This window comes from Cynara cardunculus, assembly GCF_001531365.2.
Source record: "Cynara cardunculus var. scolymus isolate 2C chromosome LG 1, CcrdV1, whole genome shotgun sequence".
NCBI classification, from domain to species: domain Eukaryota; kingdom Viridiplantae; phylum Streptophyta; class Magnoliopsida; order Asterales; family Asteraceae; genus Cynara; species Cynara cardunculus.
Window position 1 is genome coordinate 15832911 of NC_037528.1, and position 19212 is coordinate 15852122.

At 33.0% G+C, this 19212-nt stretch overlaps 3 protein-coding genes across 3 annotated transcripts; 2 read left to right on the forward strand and 1 right to left on the reverse strand.

Annotated features, from left to right (window-relative positions):
- Positions 1 to 4826: 4826 nt before the first annotated feature.
- Positions 4827 to 8121, forward strand: LOC112517450 (caffeoylshikimate esterase). The gene is made up of 9 exons (XM_025124887.1): positions 4827 to 4947; positions 5034 to 5218; positions 6018 to 6047; positions 6187 to 6313; positions 6392 to 6538; positions 6821 to 6951; positions 7031 to 7168; positions 7248 to 7346; positions 7692 to 8121. The coding sequence occupies exons 1-9, from the start codon at positions 4899 to 4901 to the stop codon at positions 7908 to 7910; spliced, it is 1125 nt and encodes a 374-aa protein (XP_024980655.1). The 5' UTR covers positions 4827 to 4898; the 3' UTR covers positions 7911 to 8121.
- Positions 8122 to 9203: 1082 nt separating this feature from the next.
- LOC112525076 (plastidic glucose transporter 4) lies at positions 9204 to 14247 on the forward strand. The gene is made up of 13 exons (XM_025135020.1): positions 9204 to 9621; positions 10422 to 10527; positions 10605 to 10672; positions 11145 to 11277; positions 11589 to 11688; positions 11763 to 11875; positions 11968 to 12061; positions 12147 to 12300; positions 12439 to 12585; positions 12682 to 12755; positions 12844 to 12932; positions 13040 to 13154; positions 13890 to 14247. The coding sequence occupies exons 1-13, from the start codon at positions 9366 to 9368 to the stop codon at positions 14070 to 14072; spliced, it is 1632 nt and encodes a 543-aa protein (XP_024990788.1). The 5' UTR covers positions 9204 to 9365; the 3' UTR covers positions 14073 to 14247.
- A 669-nt stretch (positions 14248 to 14916) lies between these two features.
- Positions 14917 to 16249, reverse strand: LOC112523089. Its single transcript, XM_025132531.1, has 4 exons — positions 16022 to 16249; positions 15551 to 15611; positions 15296 to 15482; positions 14917 to 15215 (listed from the first exon to the last, which is right to left on the reverse strand). The coding sequence occupies exons 1-4, from the start codon at positions 16127 to 16129 to the stop codon at positions 15173 to 15175; spliced, it is 399 nt and encodes a 132-aa protein (XP_024988299.1). The 5' UTR covers positions 16130 to 16249; the 3' UTR covers positions 14917 to 15172.
- Positions 16250 to 19212: the final 2963 nt, after the last annotated feature.

Below are 19212 nucleotides of genomic sequence, written 5' to 3' on the forward strand. Positions count from 1 at the left end.
AATTTTATATAAAGATAATAATTAAACATTATGTTAGAACTCAATGATTATCTTAATTATATTTTAGATTTTATATATTTAAAATGAATTTTTATCTTATATTTGATTATGTTTATTTATAGTCAGTTACATGAATTTAAAAATAGAGCTTTAATAAGTTGTATTTACGTAAAATTACTTGTAATATTAAATTTTAAGTAATATGCATCAATAAACAGTACTTTGTGTATAAAAAATTATTTTTAAGAGTTTTTGTCAAATGTTTTATAATATAACTAGAAGCGTACTCGTGCAATGCAGCGAGATACATCGTGATTTTAATATTTCATTTTATTTTTTATCTCAGTCGATATTATAATATGACTTTATGCGATTTTGAAAAAGCGATGATGTTTTTATTTTTGAATAAAATATATTTGAAGATATCATAAAAATTTGACAAAATATTTCGATATTAATATCAAATTAACTATTTGAAATTCCTCATTTTTTTGTGTAATTTTTTAATTTAATTTTTTTATAATTTAATTTGTATACAATAACGAAGTAATTTATATTTAGTTTAATAATATATATATTTTTATAAATATAATAATTATTTATTTTGTTGTAACTCGATAATTATTCTAATCATATTTTAGATTTTTTATATTTTAAAATAAGATATTCATTCTCTATTTAATTATGTTTATCCGCAGTTATTTATACGAATTCAAACATCGAGCTTTAATAAGTTATTCTTATGCATAATTACTTACTTGTAATCTTGAATTTTAAGTAATATGCATCAATATACAGTACTTTATGCATAACAAAAATATATCGATATTCGTATCAAATTAACTATTTAAAATTCCTCATTTTTTGTGTAATTTTTTAATTCAAATTTTTATTGTAATTTAATTTAGGTACAATAACGAAGTAATTTATATTTGGTTTAATAATATAATTTTCTTATAAAGATAATAATTAATTATTTTGTTAGAACTCGATAATTATCTTAATTATATTTTAGATTTTTTATATTTTAAAATWAGATRTTTATCCTYTATTTGATTATRTTTATCYRCARTTAGTTAYACGAAWTMARAWATSRAGCTTTRATAAGTTGTACTTWTGCATAATTTACTTGTAATCTTGAATTTTAAGTAAACATTTGTTTTATGTGGTTTTGAGAAAATGATAATATTTTTATTTTTGAATAAAATATAAATTTAAAAATATCATAAAATTTTGAAAAAAAATMWCRMKATCAGTATTAAATTAATCTTTTTAAAAGTTCTTGTGTTTTGGTGWAACTTTCTTAATTAAATTATGTTAGTTATCAATGATTATCATAATTATATTTTAGCTTTTTATATTTAAAATGAGATATTTATCCAATATTTGATTATGTTTATCTACAGTTAGTTAGACGAATTCAAGTATGGAGCTTTAATAAGTTGTACTATGCATAATTTACTTGTAATCTTAAATTTTAAATAATATGCATCAATAAACACTACTTCGTGCATAAAAAATTGTTTTTAAGAGTTTTGTCAAATGTTTTATAATGTAGTATAGATAGTATAGATTATATGTTTAAAAAAAAAACAATAATGATTTTATTTTTGAATAAAATATAAATTTGAAGATATTATAAAAATTTAAAAAAATATATCAATGTTAATGTCAAATCAACTATTTAAAAGTTTTCATTTTTTACGTAATTTCTTTAATTTATTTTTTTATTATAATTTAATTTARGTTYAATAATGAAATAATTTATTTTTGGTTTAATAATATAACATTTTATAAAGATAATAATTAAGTATTCTGTTAGAACTCGATAATTATCTTAATTATATTTTAGATTTTTTATATTTAAAATGAGATGTTTATCCTGTATTTGATTGTGTTTATCTGCAGTTAGTTACACGAATTCAGATATGAGATGAAATCGGATAGGGATGAAATCGTTTAGGGATTAACGGGTTTAAAAGTTTTAAGAGTTTTAGCCAAATGATTTATAAGATAGTATATATATAGATTATAGATAATGAAACCAAACAAACAAACAACCTCTTGGTCCAATATGAAAGATTTTTCTTTTTCTTGGTTTATCCTACTAAGCAGTATCAGTGCGGACTCAAAAAATTTATCGAGCGGGTGCACCTTTAAATGCTTGTAAATCGCTTGATGTATTTCTAGCCAAATTCCGTCTTTTTTTTTTGGGGGGGGGGGGTAAGTTTTTTTGTTGATTTCAAGGGATGTTTTTGGTTTTTTCTAGAAAATTTTTTGATTGATTTCGAGAGAATTTTTTTAGTTTTTTTTTTTTGGTAAAGGCTAATATAAAAATTCAAAACAAACAAATAAATCAATGAAATCATATAAGCATAACCGTATAACATTATAACTAATAAATTCCATTTAGGCTAAGACTAAAATCAAACTATAGGGCAAAAGACAAATGTCAAATTTAGGGTACACAAATAAATCAAGAAAACAAATCAATGAAGTCATGTAAACATAATTGTACAATATTATAATTAATCAATTTAGGGCAAACCTAATTCCAAATTTAGGTTTGTTGACGAATATCAAATTAGGGCAAACAAATAAATGATGTAAGCAATTTAACAAATCAATGAAATCATCATGTAAACATATTTCATAAATCATAATTGACTAATTGTATAACATTGTAAATTTAAGGCAAAATCATCACAAATTCAGGGAAAAATGTAATTTCAAGTTACATTTTGGAAGTAACCCTCGAGAGATTGCGAGAAACAAAGACCCCTGAGAAGCTGAGAGGAAGTTGGAACAGTCGTCGATGCCCTGTGTTGGGTGGTTAGAGGTAGTGGACATTGACGATTTTGGTTGGACGCCAATTGACGTTTGGTAGCGAACAGGGAGGTGTTTTTTTTGTTTGGAGATGGAACAAAATAAGAAAAAGGACCATCACATCCTTTTTTTGACTTATTGACGTTTGACTCTGATCAATGACCACTTCCACCTCAGTTTTGTTTTATTTATTTTTAATTAAAACGTGTGATCTGTCTCCATGTATACCGGAGTGCAAGAGGCAAAGAGGGAATCAAGAACTCTAATATTTCAGAGCCCACTCCAAACTTTAGTGGTTGCACCTTATGTAAAAAAAAAAACTCTTTCGTTGTTCACATGAAATATGAATGATTTGGTTGTTGTTGTTTTGATTACAGTTAGATAACAATATAACACTAATATGTGAATTGGATGATACTGATGCTCTAATGACGTATATATGTTTTTTTTCCTTTTTGGATTGGGTTGTTATTATTATTTGAGCAAAAAAAAAAGATTGAGTATCGGCAATCCAACCGGTCCCACACAACATCCACCCCCAAGGATTTTTATTGTGAATGAGCTATCTAAGACTCACCTGGTGACAAGGAGCATGACGGGGTCCGAACTTGAATCCAAGACCCAGAGACGAACCTAGATTTTTTTTCAAACAGTGAACCATTTGATTATAAGAAATAAATATATGGATGTTTTTTAATAAAATCTATTAGCTAGTTAATTGTTTTTCATGTGAGGTTTGCATTCAAGTTTTTTATTGCAATTTTTTTCCAGAAACATAAGAAATTAAAAATTAAAAACTAAGAAAATAACGTTAACAAAATTCAAACTTGACCCTCGGGTAGAAGAAAAGTCTTGCAAACCAACTCTACCAAAGAAAACTAATGTCTTAATCATAGTTTTAAAATATATATGGTGGGACATAACAAATTGATACGATGACACAATTCACGACTCTATAATTTTTTACATTACGACGACGAAACAAAAAATGACTCCACTTCACTTTTTAAGCAAAATGCTTTACATGTTTTTTTAGTTGGGAGAGACAAGTTTAAAAAAAAAAACTTGACTTTCTGCATAAAACTTTCCCCTATAAGTTTACTGAGTAAGTCCCTTACTATATAATTAAACTAACTATCAAACAATTTATATAGCTGACTGAATAAGTCATTTACTATATAATTAAACTACTATCAAACAATCTATATAGCTGACTGAATAAACTATGATTCTCATTCAAATGCCAACATACGAAAATCACAAGTTTTCATTTATTTTCATTCTCTTTGATTTAATACCTGTTTCATTTGTTTTTTTTTTTTTTGTATAGTAATTTTTTATAATTGCAATTATGGTTTTAGAAAATGAAATAAATTTTATTAAACTTTTTATAGTTTAAAATAAAATAAAAATTAATTATAAATGATAAAACATTATATAGATAATTTTAAAAAGGTGTATTTTAGGTTATGTTTGATCTGAATCTAAAACAAAGTTTACATCGGGATTGGAACGAAATGTCGTGTAAGTGAAAAAAAAGAGTAATTTTCTAGCAAGATCACTACTAAAGTAAATATATGTTATGGTGACGGATTTTTTGATGAAAGAGGAGAGAAAAACGAGTTTAGTCGTGTGTAAACCCGCTTCGGCTATTGTTTTGCATGCACAACTCGCGGAGTCGATACCTGTCTTGATCAACACAACCACCAACACTGCCCAGGAGACCTCGTTCAATACCCTATCGAACTTGGTTCTACCATCTAAACATACTTATTCATGCGACCTCCATCTTCCGTTCATGGGTTTCCTTATCGCCCAACACTCTAATCCACACAAATATGGACTGTTTTTGTAATTGAATCTATGATCAAGGGACTAAAATTGCGCATTGCATAATCAAATGACAAGGTTGCAAGTCTAGAGATAGTATGGACACCCATTTCAAAAAGTTCCAAATTCCTAGTCTAGCTTGCCAATTTTGAATCAATCATCAAGGTTACCAGATTGCGTTTCTCTCACTGCATCAAATTGGAACATACAAAAAGATCGATTACTTAAATCATAATCAACATATGGCATTGAAAGTTGGAAACTTGACCAGGAGGTTACACTTGGTTCACGGTAATCGTAACAACAAACCCCATCAACAACTCGATAAACTTACCGACTTCGTTTCCGACTGAAAGAACCCTTTTCGAATTTGTTAGATTTTAGGGTTAGGGTCTTAGCGAAGAGAAGAGGAATCGCAGCTGATAAAATGTTGAAAGTCGAAGAATTAACACCTGAATTACAGGAGACGCTTAATGCCAACATGGATGACGTGAAAGCTAGGCGTCGTGCACGTGAGGCCTTCAAGGATGTTCAGCTAAACATTGACCATCTTCTGTTCAAGGTGATTGATTATTTACTGCAAATTTTGCGATTTCTGTTTCGAGTATGATGGTTTAAATTGCTTGTGGTGTGGGGATGTTGTTGAATGCATTTATTGAGTCCAAAAGATTGATAATGGACAACACAGGTATTGTGTTGGATTGGATTGATCAGTGGGATGTTGTTGGATGCATTTATTGATCGATTTAGGTGACCAAGAAAAGTTAACAACAATGGAATATGAAATATTGATTGGGTACACAAAGGTGTGATCTTTTGTTTCATGCTTTTATTGCAGCAAAAATGATGGAAGCCACAAAAATTCGATTCAAGATTGTGCCCGAATGCCCGAATTGCATTTGTGTTTGAGGAAATTATAATTGGAACTTTGATTACTTATATGTAAAATAGTTTTGGGCGTTTAATTAATGGGATGAATGTTGGGTTATGCAAAAGACAAAGCAAAAATACCTTTTTTTTTGTTTTTTTTGGTAACCGTGGGTACCTGGGCTGGTTTACGCGCTCTAACCGATCCTGGGTGACCATGAATGGTTTGGAGACATCGTTGGTGAACCTACATGGCCACAAGGGCGTTGGTACCTTTGCCATATCTAGAAAAAAGTTTGAATTTTTGGCTACAAATTTCATATTCTTGATAGAATATATGAGACTAGATTGGAAATGTTGGATCAGTGACGATAATAATCCTGTGTTTGGTTTTTAGGATCTTTGGTTCAAGTTTGAATAATTTGTTGCCTGTAGAGGAACCAGATATTTGCACTTCGAATAACACTTGCTGCTTGTTTTCAAATGTTTTACAGACATCGTGTGATGGATTGAAAACAAAAGAGGTAAAACCATCAAAAGCTATATCATCATTCAGCTCATCGATCCAAACTTAAAGCAACGGTTAAGTTAATATTAATATGTTTTCAAGAAGTTTCTAACACACAGATGGTCACTTGATCTTGCGTCCCCTGTTTTTTCTAGTCATATGATGTGAACTCTAGAGGGTTGGAAATTTTCTCGAAAAGTTGGCTTCCAGAGAAACGATCTCCCAAAGCCGTGATTTGTTTCTGCCATGGTTATGGAGACACCTGCACGTTTTTCTTTGAAGGTATGCGTTCTTAACGACTATTAGAAGTCGTTGTTTTGATGACATCCAGATTGTGATCAAATACTGTGGCATGTACAGGAATTGCTAGAAAGTTGGCTTCATCTGGATTCGGAGTTCTTGCCATGGACTTGCCAGGATTTGGTCTTTCGGAAGGTCTTCATGGCTTCATCCCAAGCTTCAGCAGTCTAGTAGATGATGTTATCGAACATTATTCAAAAATCAAAGGTATGGTCCTATGGGTCAATTTATAGTAGAACCGTTATTGGTTTAAATCATAGTTGTTGAGTCATCAAGATAGTCGTTGCAACCTCGAGGGCCAGCTCAATCAATATGAGTCTCCACAGGCCACTTGGGATTTCCTGACTGTTATCTTTAGGGGCCTATGGAATTGGTTGAGGTACGTGCAAGCTGATCTGGACACCTATAGTTACCAAAAAGAAAAAGAAAAAGATAGGCTTTTGATGATAACAATGATTCAAATTCATAGTATAATTTTCTGGGTAGTAGAGAATCCAGAATTACGTGATCTTCCAAGATTCTTGCTCGGGCAGTCGATGGGTGGAGCCGTGGCTCTGAAGGTGCACTTGAAGCAGCCCGAGTTTTGGAATGGCGCAATCCTTGTCGCACCTATGTGCAAAGTACTATTCTGCCCTTGCGTTTCTATGTACTATACTAACTGACGTGTAGTAATGTAACTAATTGGAAAAATAAGTGTAGATTGCAGATGATGTAGTCCCGCCATGGGCAGTAAAGCAATTTCTCATAGGTGTTGCGAAGGTTCTCCCAAAATCGAAGCTTGTTCCACAAAAGGATCTAGCTGATATGGCTTTCCGAGAACCGAAAAAGAAGCCTCTGGTTTGTTTTAAGTTTTGCTGTTTTTAACTTATTTGAGAACATATTGAAACCAAATCGTTAAACTGTTCATGGTATGCAGACGAGCTATAATGTTATCGCTTACAAGGATAGACCACGTTTGGGAACGGCTATGGAGCTCTTAAACACGACCCAAGAGATCGAAAGTCAACTTGAAAAAGTAACCTATAACTGCATTTAGTACACTGGACATGCCAGAACAAAAACTTCTTGTCTCACGTTTGGTGGGACATTTAGATTGGGACGGGACAGGACATGATTCACCAAAATAGGTGGAACAAAAATCAGAGAAATGAGAGAATATTGGTAAATTACTAAACTACCCATCGTATTGAAGCCCTTAAACCTTGTACGTTCTTTCAGCCGCCTACTTCACTCTTGCTCGTCCAACCCTGTTCCATCCAATCATGTCCAATTCCGTTGCATACCAAACGCAAAACCTTAATGATTATACAACTGCTTTAATTATATATCTTTGATGTGCTCGTGTTCTATGCTGTGGCAGGTCTCATTGCCATTGTTGATCCTGCACGGAAAAGCTGATATAGTAACAGATCCGTCCGTCAGTAAAGCTTTGTACGAGAAAGCGAGGAGTAAGGACAAGAAACTTAATCTCTATGATGATGCTTATCATGCACTTCTTGAAGGTGAACCCGATGACATGATTCTTCGTGTTTTTGATGATATAACTTCATGGGTCGACGAGCGTAGTGGTATGAAGTAATCCGTTTAAAAATTTATGAAAAAACAGAAAAAATGATGAGAAAAATAAGAAGACATTTTTGTTACAATGGAAAGTAGCAGAAGTTGTATTTGAAAAATAAATGAGCTTAAACCTCTGTTTCTTGTGCTGTACGGATACTATTTTACGTAAAGCATATTTAACCTTGTATCTATAGGTTTTACCATAGCAGTGTATGGTGTTTGTTGCAGGATGTACAAGTTACTGTCTCATATTTACCTCTCACTTTCTAGATTTACCTTTGATTGCGTAAAGTACTAATCATTTTAACTTAATATCTACGTCATATGTTGTTACATACTCGTATTACTAAAGGATTTGTCTTGCCTTACATTACATATCTAAACTACAATTAATTATTTAAAACACCACCACCAACAATAAGAATAGGCTAATATTAATCCAGTGAGTAATTTGTTTAAAATTAAAATCATGTTACTTTACTTTATTATATAAGCATAATAAGTGTTGAGATAATTTTACCCGGTAAGAGTGACGATAAAGACCAATGGTCTTATCTGACAAGTGAGAGTAATGACTCTTACTCGATAAACGTTTATCGGATAAATTGCTACATATAAAACCATTTTAATGAACTAAAATCTTAATAACGTTTTAACTCTTATCCACAAGCATTTACAAACTAAACATTGGATTAATGTCTCTTAAAGTTCCTCCCATTTGGCATCCCAACAAGACGACTAAATTGAAACAAAAAAAATGTCACTAATTACATTAGATTTTGATATTCCGTTAAATCAGACTCTCCTTAAATATGAATTTTATCGATAACAATGAAACATATCAAAATAAAAATTAAAAAATTACGAAAATCATGTAATTTAATAAATTATTAGAGCATATCTTATAGATTCTCTAAAATGAGAATTAAATATCAAAATCTTTAATAAAAAATTTATATTCATCCTTAACAACTTTTTCAATATCAATTATATTATTAAAATATTTCATATCTTTCATAAAATATTCGATATCAATTAATTTAATAATTTAATTAATATTATAATATAAAATGGAGAAACATAAATTAATATTATGTTGAGATTGTGTTAATCTGGAGATTGGATAAAAGTAAAAGTAAAATTAGAAGGGGAGAGTGTCATCCGATTAGGATGAAGGATGAAGGATGAAGGATTTTGGAAGTCAAATCACACGGATGCGACTGCACGTATCTACGTAAGCTAAAATCCAACCAACCTACCTATTTTCCTTTTCAATTTCCCTTTTTTTGCTAACTGGATCATTCCATAACACAACAAATTCCCTCCCGCTACCAAACCATCGGTGCCACCAAAGCAACGGAAACAACAAGAACCCTTCCCTTTCCATTCAGATCCACACTTCTCTCTCTGATTCAGTTTATTACAGGCATTGCTTCCATACCTTGTTCATATACTAACAATTTTCTAGTTCAAGATGCAAGCTATAAACTTCGGATGCAGCGGTTTCCATCTTCAAAACCGTAGCAGTAGGGTTTTGTCGACTTCCGCTGGGTTCAGCAACAAAAAAGGCACTGCCTGCATCATTGGGACTCCGAGGGATTCTTTTTTCGGATCGCGACTGAGCTCCGGTCATATGGGCTTGGAGCTCGGTCGCTTCGGCGCCGCTGCTGATGTTGGAAGTGTGTTCCACTCCTCTGTCAAGTCCAGATCAATCAAAGCTCAAGCTTCCGGTTTGTTTTGTTGGATTTATGCTGTCTAATTACTTCATAATTCAATTCAATTCAATTATGTGCATAAATATTCTGTATATTGGTTTTTTGACCTAATGTTAAGTTAATTGATTGCTATCTGAATAAATTAGTTTGGTTAAGTTTGTTCTTCATAAAAATGGAAGGTTATTTGGGATTTTGAATTCCTTAGCTATTTTTTCAATCGAGGCAAGCTTAAGTGATTTAAGAAGGAGATACAAGGGGAAGAACGAAATGGTATTTATCAACTGCAAGTTTCAAAATTCTCTGCATTCAGGCTATGATTAGGCATGATCCAGTTGGTAATATATTAAAAGACTTCATCAACTACTAAGATATGCTTGTGGTTGGTACAAAATTGGTGCAACAAAACTTCAGGAGTCACCAAAAGAACCTCTTTCCAAAATGCAGGTGAAGTATTTGCCTACAAAGACTTCCTCCCTCCCTCCCCCCCCCCCCAAAACACATTATGCCTAAGGTGTTCTAGTGCAGAGGGATCCGTTGGGATCAACAAATAGACACACTAATAGTTGCAGGAGGAAAAGAGTCTGCTAGTATTTATGTATATCTTGTGCACTTTAGTAATACGAACATGTTGCATAAAGCATGACCGACTCCATTTTTAGGAAGAAAACCAGACAGAAGATGGATATGCCAAGATAGTTGTGGTCATAAGTGCCTAACTGACATAATTATTAGACAATCAAGATATTTGATTTAGATTCACTGCCTGTGATACAATCACTACATTCTAACAAGGCTGCACATTAATCAAAATGCAGATGGAGAGGTTGCTCCTCTCAAGAGCCAACCAAAATCTTCTGGATCAGTTTTGCCTTACGTTGGTGTTGCTAGTCTGGGAGCCATATTGTTCGGATATCATCTAGGGTACGCACCTTTATATCAGTCTTAGACATCATAGTTTTCTATGATGCTTCTATTATTGCAAGCTGTTTCTTTTTCAGGGTGGTCAATGGTGCACTCGAGTATCTTGCCAAGGATCTTGGTATTGCTGAAAATGCTGTTCTACAAGGCACGTTTTACATAATTTGGATAAACGCGATTTATGTTTTGAGTTTTCTCCTTTTCGTCCATTTGAATTATGTTCATAGTATTTGCAAATCTTGGTTTGTATCACATACTCAAATCTGCATCAAGAATAAATATAGAATCGTAGATTTGCTTCAAAGATGTAAATTTGAAGAAGCAATTGTAAGCACAACTATATCCAATAATGAAGGCATATTTTTATGTTAATGAATCAAATAATAGGATTATGTGATCCAAGTGCAGGACATTGGCCGTAAGGTATCGTTCGAGCCACACCTTGATCATTTTGAAGTTCTTGCTTGTTAACAATTGTATAATGTAGCCTTATACTTAATCTTGCTTCGCATGGCTGCACCTGGGATGAAGGCTATGAATTGATAGGATCTTGAAATCAGTTTGCTTATCCATCTGCCTGTATGGTATTCTACTTTTTTTCATGGGTGTTTTTCATGCAGGTTGGGTTGTTAGCTCGCTTCTTGCTGGTGCCACCGTTGGTTCATTTACAGGGGGCTCTCTGGCTGACCAATTTGGAAGAACGAAGACTTTTCTGCTCGATGCAATTCCTCTTGCAATCGGAGCTTTTCTTTGGTTTGATATTCTTCCAATTTTATTGTCTGTAATTGTTAGGTTGACACACACACAACACAGAACTGTACCAAGATGAAGAGTTGAAGACTGATGTTTCTATGAGCCAAATTTTGGAAGAAACCAGATGAGACATGATAACTGTGTTAGTTGTGTCATTTGTCACCATAATTGCTATTGATTTTGTATCTCACACGGAGAGTTGGTCCATGAAGTCATAGAACTGTTTTTTATTCTAATTAGACTCCATGTCCATCGGTATTGCCTATGATTTTGTGTTCATAGATGCTCCTAATATGATTTAATTTTTTCAGTGCTACGGCTACAAATGTACAGACAATGATAGTAGGCCGCTTGCTTGCCGGCATTGGAATTGGCATATCATCTGCTATTGTCCCTCTATACATATCTGAGGTACTCTTCTCACAACCTTTTTCTAGCTTTCTATTCAACAACCTTACATTTCTCACCTGACACCTTTCTTTTAGATATCACCAACCGAAATTCGTGGCACTCTTGGATCTATCAACCAGTTATTTATTTGCGTTGGAATCCTTGCAGCTTTGGTGGCTGGATTACCCTTAGCCGGAAACCCATTATGGTGCTTTTCCTCATTTTCAAGCGTTTATGGTTAAGCAGCTTTAGTGCCCTGATTCGCATCAGTAAATGTTTATCTCTACGCCTTTTTTCCAGGTGGAGAACGATGTTTGCTATTGCAGTTATCCCCTCTGTTCTTTTGGCATTAGGAATGGCATTTTCTCCAGAATCCCCTCGTTGGCTTGTTCAGGTTTTGCATAAACTACTTTGTGGTGTGAGCATTCTTGCATATATTAGTGTGGCGTGAACACTGATCTGGGAGCATTTACTTGCAGCAAAGGAAAATTGGACAAGCTGAGAAAGCGATAAAAACATTATATGGCGAGGGCAAAGTTGCAGAGGTTATGGCCGACTTAAGTGCATCTGGCCAAGGCTCCGAAGAACAAGATGCTGGTTGGTTTGATCTTTTCAGTGGTCGGTACTTCAAAGGTAGCATTGTTATATGTGATATATATATATATATATATATATATATATATATATATATATATAACACTTAATTTAACCTGTAGCAACATGCCTACTGACATTATATCATGAAACACTTACATGTATCTCGTATGGCAGTTGTGAGTGTTGGTGCAGCCCTTTTCTTGTTCCAACAGATGGCTGGAATAAACGCAGTTGTATACTATTCCACCTCCGTTTTCCGCACTGCAGGAGTGGCGTCGGATGTAGCAGCCAGCGCTCTCGTTGGGGCAGCAAATGTTTTTGGTCAGATGACCCTTTTCTGGTTTTTCAAATTAGAGATCACAAATGACAATGATACTTGCAAATGACAAAATATTTCTGATCTTCATTTTATTGCAGGCACAATGATCGCATCTTCATTGATGGACAAACAAGGAAGGAAAAGTCTTCTGATGACAAGCTTTTCCGGAATGGTATACATATAATTATCTCCCAGAGATATATACTGCACTTAGAAGTTAGAAATCATGTAGATCATTCATACTCGTTTTTGTTTGTAAGGCTATTTCAATGTTGCTGCTCTCGTTGTCCTTCACTTGGAAAGTTTTGGCACCGTACTCTGGACCACTTGCTGTTATTGGAACTGTTTTGTAAGTTTTAAGACATCTTGGCTTTTGGCTAGTTATAGAAACTTTGTTCTTCAATATACTTCATTGATCATGACCATCCACATGTGCCCTTGACATCAATTCCACAGGTACGTGCTATCGTTCTCGCTTGGTGCTGGCCCTGTCCCTGCTCTTTTACTACCAGAGATTTTTGCTTCGAGGATTAGAGCAAAGGCAGTTGCCTTATCGCTTGGAATGCATTGGGTAAGTCTCAATCATCTTACATGTAAAATCAAGATTTTATTCATACAAGTTTACGTAATTCTTCTATGTGCATATACACCTTCACTTTTGTTTTTGAAATGGCACATGTCCTCTATCTTTAACTCAAATGTTAAAGTCTCACATCAACTAAACTTGGACTATTTCTCAATAGACAATATATATCGGAACCTCCCTTCTGTCCTCAAGGAATCTCTTGTAGAGTAGTAATATGGTAGTTCCACACATTTTCATATAGTATTAATACCGAGGTCTTGTAGAGTAGTAATATGGGAGTTCCACATATTTTCACATAGTATCAATACCGAGGTCTATCACTCCAGGGACACTCCGGAGCAATCTGTACAATCAATGTAACCCCCTGTCGATTCTCTGGGACAATGTGTCTGTCTAGCCTCTGGGGCAATCCGTTGGAGGGGGCGTGTTAGAGCCCCATATCGGCTAGATTTGGACTATTTTCCCTCCATATGTGTTGGAATTTCTTTTCTCTCCTCAAGGGTTCCCTTGGAGAGAAATCCCGGATTCCACATATTCTCACACAAACAATATGATCATTTACCCTTTTTTTTGGGGGGAGGGGGGGGGTCTTATGTTTTTAATGAATTGTGATATTCTTCTTTAAATCCCTTGTGCAATCAAATTACTGAATGGCAGTTGTTTTTTCATTCTTGTCTCATGAAAATTTTATTGACGAATGATTATGTTGTGGTTGAGCAGATTTCAAACTTTGTTATCGGGCTGTATTTCTTGAGCGTGGTAACAAACTTTGGCATAAGCAAAGTGTACCTGGGCTTTGCATCCATCTGTCTTCTTGCAGTAATGTACATAGCTGGTAATGTTGTTGAAACAAAGGGGCGATCGTTGGAGGATATCGAGCGTGAACTTAGCCCAGCTATCTGATGATATGCACATTTTAGGCGTTGATCTAATCTTGATTGGAATAATAAGGCAGCTTAGCTTCTGCAGCTCACTAATCTTTATGCAGCCAACTTTTCTGGTTTAGATTTATTATTCTTCATGGTTCAAAATCTGCCCACATTGTAAATTTGTGCTACTATGGGAAACTTCTTTTTTGGATAAAGGGGATGGAACCTCGGAAAATTTATTTGAAAAAAAAAAACAAAAATTACAAGAGAACTCGAGGCCTCAAAAAAAAAAAAATTCTTCGAGAATGAGTGAAAAAAGGTTAAGAACGAAGCAGGACCACCCTCAAAAAGCATAGGACATCGGCAACAATTTTCAATAGGGCCACCAGATGCAACCGCTATTGGCAGCAAATTAAGATACTGGACAACATTAGCCATATTAACAAGGTTCAGGTCCTCGAAGTATTCAATAAGATGCATATAGAAGACAGCTTTTTGCCCAAAAACCATTCAGTCAACAGTGCTTATCCAGATCCTTTAAATGCATATTCATCATTACAATATTCTAAAGCTCAACAGGCAATTTGACTCGCATCAATATAAATCAGGTTACTTAATAAATCCACACTTCTATCATGGGACCGGTTAGAATTGTCGGTAATCAACTTTTTTCTCCAAATACATCCACACTCATCTCCTTGCCATTGTGAATCCCAAACAGTAGGATCCACGATCACAAGGAGAAGATCTCAATGCGTTAACCAAACCTGATTATTGATGTGATTCAGTTTGAACTGTTGGGCTTGAAAGTCAGAAACCAAAGGGAACTTGGATTTTTTTCAGTGCTTTAAGATATCATCATGCAAATTATGGGATTATGGTCCAATCTTGAACACATTCGGTAGAAAAAAGGTCAGATGAGCCACAAATTTCACATTACGAAAAGGTCGAAACCAAGAAAACACACCCATAAACTTAAATGAGTTCAATGGATGCCACAAGAAAGAGCCTTGTAGATTATGATCATTGTGTTTCCCAAAAGTTTCTAATCTGCCTTTTTGTCATGCTCACAAGTCATAACAGTCTCAACTCTTCCGCTTGAACAAGCCATAAATGCTGGCATCTGGCATAAAACTACATGTTGGATTTCCTTTCCCATCTTTCTTTTGTGTCAAGCCTGCAAATGAACATACCAAATGAGTTATAAACACTTAAAAATGTAATCAGTTTTAAACAACAAAAGTTGCACATTATTACCCCCAGTGTAGCTTCTCTGGTTTCTTTGATGCTGCCACATCTTTCGGCATAGGCGAAGTGTTATTTTGATGGCTGTCTAATGAGGCATATTTGGTTGTATCTTGGACTGTTTTACATGGGTTTTCACTTGTACATCCATCCGCATGATGATCCTTCCCTTCTGAACTGCTTGGCCCAGATGACTTCCCTGTAGAGAAGCTGTCTTAAAATGAATGACAAGAAAGGAAAAAGAAGTGTGTGCAGATGAACCAACACCTTTTGATTTCTTTTTGATCTTGGATTTTTCTTTTATTTGTAAACGCCTCTTGTGCAGTTCCTGTTTATGTCGGAATCAGATCAAATTAGTAAGAAGGAAATTAGTAAGCATGAGCAATCTAATTTCTACATGAAAATCCACATCACAAAACACAGGTTACATCAAAATCATGAAGTCATCTGCAAGTATCTGTGTAAGGTTCCACCTCTGACATAAAAAATCCACATAAAGGGCTAATTCACAACTACAAACTTGCATATTAGAAATTTGGGTCCAGCACATGTGGTCAAGCCGTCAAGGACGAACCATTCCATTCCAGAAAGTATAAAAATCATATGAAAATGTACATAAAATTGTTGGTGATCCTTTTAGATAGTCACAGGAATTAACACCGGCTCAAAATCATAATCGCAATTGAGATCGTAAGCATTTCAACCATAGAATAGCAACGTTTTTAATGGATTATAAACCTGGAATTTCGAAAGCTGAACCCTGGAAACAGCTGAGGAGGGCCTGAAGTTAGGGTTCAGACATGCAGATGATGCGATTGCTGCTTCTCTCCTCTCGTCTTCCTCCATTTTCGTTTGACCTAACTGCCAAAGATGCTTTTGAATTTATTTTTTGAACAATTTACAGAAACGGCCCCTCAACTTCTATTAATATGGAATTTTAGTCATCGACCCTCATTATATACATACATACAAACATATAAAACACAAGAAGAACGTATATAAATTCATTTGAGTTTTGAGATCTTTTTTGAGTCGTTGATAATACAAGTTTAAAATCTATTAACGTCTTTTAATTGAAAAAAGAGGAGTTACGGTTTTCTTGAAAACTTTAAAAGGTACACATTTTAAAGCTTAATATACAAGTTGTAAAGCCAAATTCCTGTTCATGTCCAACCACAACTTCCCAACGTTCCCCATCTTCATATTGAAAATCAAAATCATTTTTAATATTTAAATTACATTTTACATCCTTATAATTATTTATTCAATTTATATTATATTCTTTGTTTTTTCATTTTACAATTTTACCATATTAACATAAATAATCGTATATTAACTCAAATTTATTTAAAAAATGCGTTTTCTTTTTTATAAATTACACAATTACAATCGTCTCGTCAATACCATCAAAATGGACCTAAAATATTATAAATACATACGAATTAACTTGTTTTGTATTTAAGTAAACTACGATTTTCATCCATTTCGATTTTTGTCTTTATGATTTAAACTTATTATTTTTTCATTTCTAAGATTTGTAGGACTAAATGTATTAAAAATCTTTCATTTAAATTAGGGGTATTTTAGTCTTTTGATTTTATTATTTTTGGTTTATTAGATATCGTATTTTGTTTCTTTTTTGTCATTTAAGTCTTTTTTATTTAATAAAACTACATATTTTTTTGATAAAAAAATTAATACATAAAAAAAGCTATTTTGTATTCATTCAAAAAAAAATTCATATTTTTGGTCATTATAGTTTTATCTTCTTATGAATTTGATTTCTAAAAGGTTACATTTTCTATATTACGTCTTTTCGGATTTTTATTTAAAAATGACGTCATAAAAAAATAATTGTACACTTTATTTTAAGAATATTCTAAAAGAGATTTATATATATGCTTTTATATATATATATATATATATATATATTATCTATTTTTAAACGGTTAATGTTGGATTTAAAAGTTAAACTCAGTGGCAGATGCACACTGAAGGGGTAGGGGACAGACCCCAGCAAAATAACCCCAAATCCTCAATAAACACCAAAATAAAGCATGAATGGTATGTTTTAATTTTTCTTTTTAACCAAAAAATTATTAATAGTCCCCCAACAATTAAAAGTAAGACTTCAAATCTAAATTTATGCATCTTATTATAATTCTTACTTCAACGAGTCATTATTTCAAGGATCAATTAAACGTACTTAAGTTCCAAGTCTCAATTTGTTGAAAATCATTTTTTTTTTCTTATTTTGTTTGCTATAATGCTAATGATTTGATTAATCACTATGTTGATTTTTTCCAACTTTCTTTTTGGATTTTATTGTTTTATAGATTTATAATTATTGTTATTTGTTAATTATTAATTTTCTCTTTCTTAATTGTTATTTGATTTAGGATTCTTTAATTTGTTATTTAATTTGGGTTTGTTATTTTGATTTAAGGTTTGCTACTAGTTTGTCTTTTATTTTTGATTTCTTGACATTTTGCTATCTGATTCATTTTTAACTGAATCTAAGTTATCGATCGCTTGCCTTCTAATTTTTTGCTACTAACTATGAATGTATAGTGTGTTCATTTGCTTTGGTTTTACCGAAAAGTATAATATGTACATGGCAATATGATGTCTCGGTTTATCCAAAATAGTAAAAAATTAATTGAAAATCAAACCGAATAAGTTATATTTATTCGATAACTGAATCGTTTAATCAGGAAACCAAATAACCTGAAATCATATTGGTTCGAATGAGTTATCTGGTTTAAAAAAATGACACTCTTAAATGTGCCTCCAATAATAAAAGTTTCTGGATCCGCCACTGGATATATTTATACTTGCTTGATGTACCATCATCCAATGCATATAAAAGGTCAAGCTCCTAAAATTTCTGAAATTTACCCTTCTCCCCCAACCTTTAAAGCATTAAGCATTATTTACAAGCCAATAATGCATCCCACCACCTTTATGTAGTGACTTTGGTACGTTTTTCATTATGATACCATTGAAATGATTCTCAATCGACCAAATATTGGAAATAGAACATAATTAAAGGTAGAGAGAACTGATGACCTTGGTTTCACAATGTATTAAGGAGTGATTTAAGGGTACTCTTTCGCATGGATTAAACTAAGTTTTTGACAAATCATGGTTTTCAGTGACTCTTGGTTTAAGTCAAATCATGAAGCTGACTTTGATCATTAAGTGGACCAGTGAGTGTTGCACTCACCGCAAGGACTTTAATGTTCTTCAGTTCCTGTTCCAACGAATTGTGGTTTAAAGCAGTTGTACCAGTTTTTGAGTGGTCCAATTGACTGAGGTGTTGTTTGTAGAGCAACACAATGAGGTTTCAGAGGTTAGAATGTGTAGATGATCCATCAACTGAAAATAACAAAGACGAGTTGTTGTTAGATGTTACTTCGTTTTGAAGCTATCAGCGACTTAATGGCCTCTTCAATGAATTTCCTTAGATTCTTGAATGAATATCAGCGTAGATTTTGTTATTGATTCATTAACATCATATGCTAATAGTATTTGAGATCAAATACAATAAAAGTTAATTGGTCTTTTTTTACCCATCATGCTTTGTTGTTTCTTATAAACAAACCGAAGTGTTTGCAAAAATATAAATAAAACATTATAATATAGGGCCTCATTCCAAGATTTCTTAGATGAAACAATCGTTGTAGAAGATCTCGCTCCATATGGACGTTTTAAGCAATATCATAATGGATTTCTTACAAATGATTTCATTTTCCGGTTTTTTCAAACATAAATCCAAATTTAATTTTGTAAATTACAATTGTAAAAAAAAAACAAAACCATTAATGCTTGTCTTTTAAATCGATATGCTTCGAATAGCAACGTGCACGGATAGATAACTACTATATACACACATACGTGTGTGTTTCGTAATTGCTTTCAACATCTTC